Source organism: Kogia breviceps, chromosome 1 (assembly GCF_026419965.1).
Source record: "Kogia breviceps isolate mKogBre1 chromosome 1, mKogBre1 haplotype 1, whole genome shotgun sequence".
In the NCBI taxonomy this organism is placed as follows: domain Eukaryota; kingdom Metazoa; phylum Chordata; class Mammalia; order Artiodactyla; family Physeteridae; genus Kogia; species Kogia breviceps.
In genome coordinates, this window is record NC_081310.1 from 58313466 (window position 1) to 58315242 (window position 1777).

The following is a 1777-nucleotide window of genomic DNA, read 5'->3' on the forward strand; positions in this document are numbered from 1 at the left end:
TCAGACAGAACACGGCATGCATTCTCAGATTTTTATTTCAATTTCCGTAGGAAGCTGCAATGGGCTCTCCAGGGGTATTTCCCTGAGCCCTGGTTCCCTTTGCAGCTCCCAGCTCTAGGTCCTTCAACGGTCGCTGGCTCCGTGGTCTCAGATGTCACACCACCAGTGATTTCCAGGCCCTGGCCACTCTCTGCTGTCTCTGTGATGGCCTCCATTCGGGTCCCTTCCACTGCCTTCGGCGGGATGCTCACATATTCCTCGCGTGATGAGGCCACACTGTCTTTGTCGTAAGCTTGGCTCTGACATTCCTGAAGAAAGAGCCGATCCTGCTGAGTCTCTTGGTGATGGAACCTGAACTTGCTGTAGGTAAGCTCCTGCCCGATTTGTGCGAGGTCCTGGACTCGTTGGTGATGGGAGCACGGCTGATGGCTTTGTGAGCAGTGCCCTGCTTGTTGTCCCCCGGGCTGCCGTGGCCTTTCTCCTTTTGGTCGTCTCTAGTGGCTCTCCGGCTGCCTGAGCCCGGGCCGGCTGCTTTTTGGATGGTCTTGTTCCCCGCAGTGCCCCCAGTGGCTGTGTTGGTTTTACTTGCTCCTGGACCCTTGCTGGCTGTGGCTGCTATGGCCATGCTCTGCTCTTCGGGGGCAGGAGACTTGATCTCTGCCACGCTCAAAGCACCCGCTGCGGTGCCGCCTGCCACCTCTGCTGTCTCCACCTTTGTCGTTGCCCGCGATGCTGACTCTTTGTCAAGCACTGTAGGTTTTGCTTTGGCAGTGGCCACATCGGACATGGTATCGGGCTTGTGGGAGTCCAATTGGATCCCCTCCCCGCCAGCAAAAGCTGCAGACCCGACCGCGGCCACCTCAGAGGGCGTGTGGAGGCTCCTGATGCTCACCTGGTCCTCATCCCACTCTCCTTGGAAATCCTCCACTGCCGGGCTCCTCCCGTCCTCCTCCTCCTCCTCGAACAGAGTCCTGCAGATCATGTCCCCGGCTGGAACAGCGTAGGTGCGGCTGTGACCGTCCAATGGTGGTCGCAGGAGGTAAATCAGCTCTTCCCAGTAGGCGAAGAGGTCTTCCTGCGCGTCCAGAGGGGCACACAGCTGCAGGTAGAAGGAGCGGCCAGTGGCAAACTTCACGCGCAGCTGTCGTTTGTCACGATCGTGCGTGGAGATCCTCACAAACTTCAAGGGAAGGAGCCTGGTGAGCTCTAAGGTCTTGGCAACCTTGTGGCTCTTCCCCTTGGTGGGCTGGCTGTGCTCAGCGTGCTGTTCACAGCCGGTGGCCCGTCGGGCCAGCAGCATGATGTCTGGGAGTGGGAGGACGGGGCTGGTGGATGCGATGCCCACGGTCACCGTGCAGTCACAGTTGTGCACATCAATCACGTGTCCCCTCTTCGTGATCTGGATAAAGTCGCTCTCGAATATCGGCGCGTACTTGAATATGTCGTATTCGCCGTTGTGCAGTTGCTGCTGCAGCTCCCCCATGGTGCTTTTGAACAGGCCCAGCCCGGTGCTGCTCTGGGCCGTGTGATACGGGAGCAGAGAGTCCCCACTCATGGCTGTCTTCGATCACTGCCAGGCAGCGTGGTTAAGGCGGGCCCCTGGCTCTTCCCTCCCTCGGCCTAATGGGCCGAAGAGCAGAGCGAGCTGCCGTGCTCCTGTGTCACGCAGGCGGCCTTATGGCAGGTCTTCCAAACCCAGCCCACAGGCCCCCACCTTTGCCTCAGGGTCTCCCAGAGGCAGGGGTGTGGGTAGGGGCACCGATGGTCACAGCGGGGA

The 1777-nt window shown here is 59.8% G+C and overlaps 1 protein-coding gene across 1 annotated transcript; it reads right to left on the reverse strand.

Moving 5' to 3' along the window:
* Positions 1-565: 565 nt before the first annotated feature.
* On the reverse strand, positions 566-1555 carry LOC131757205 (Golgi-associated RAB2 interactor protein 4-like; the record flags this gene model as incomplete). Its single annotated transcript, XM_059064494.1, has 1 exon — positions 566-1555. A coding segment is annotated over exon 1 (990 nt), but the record flags the coding sequence as incomplete, so codon positions are not given.
* Positions 1556-1777: the final 222 nt, after the last annotated feature.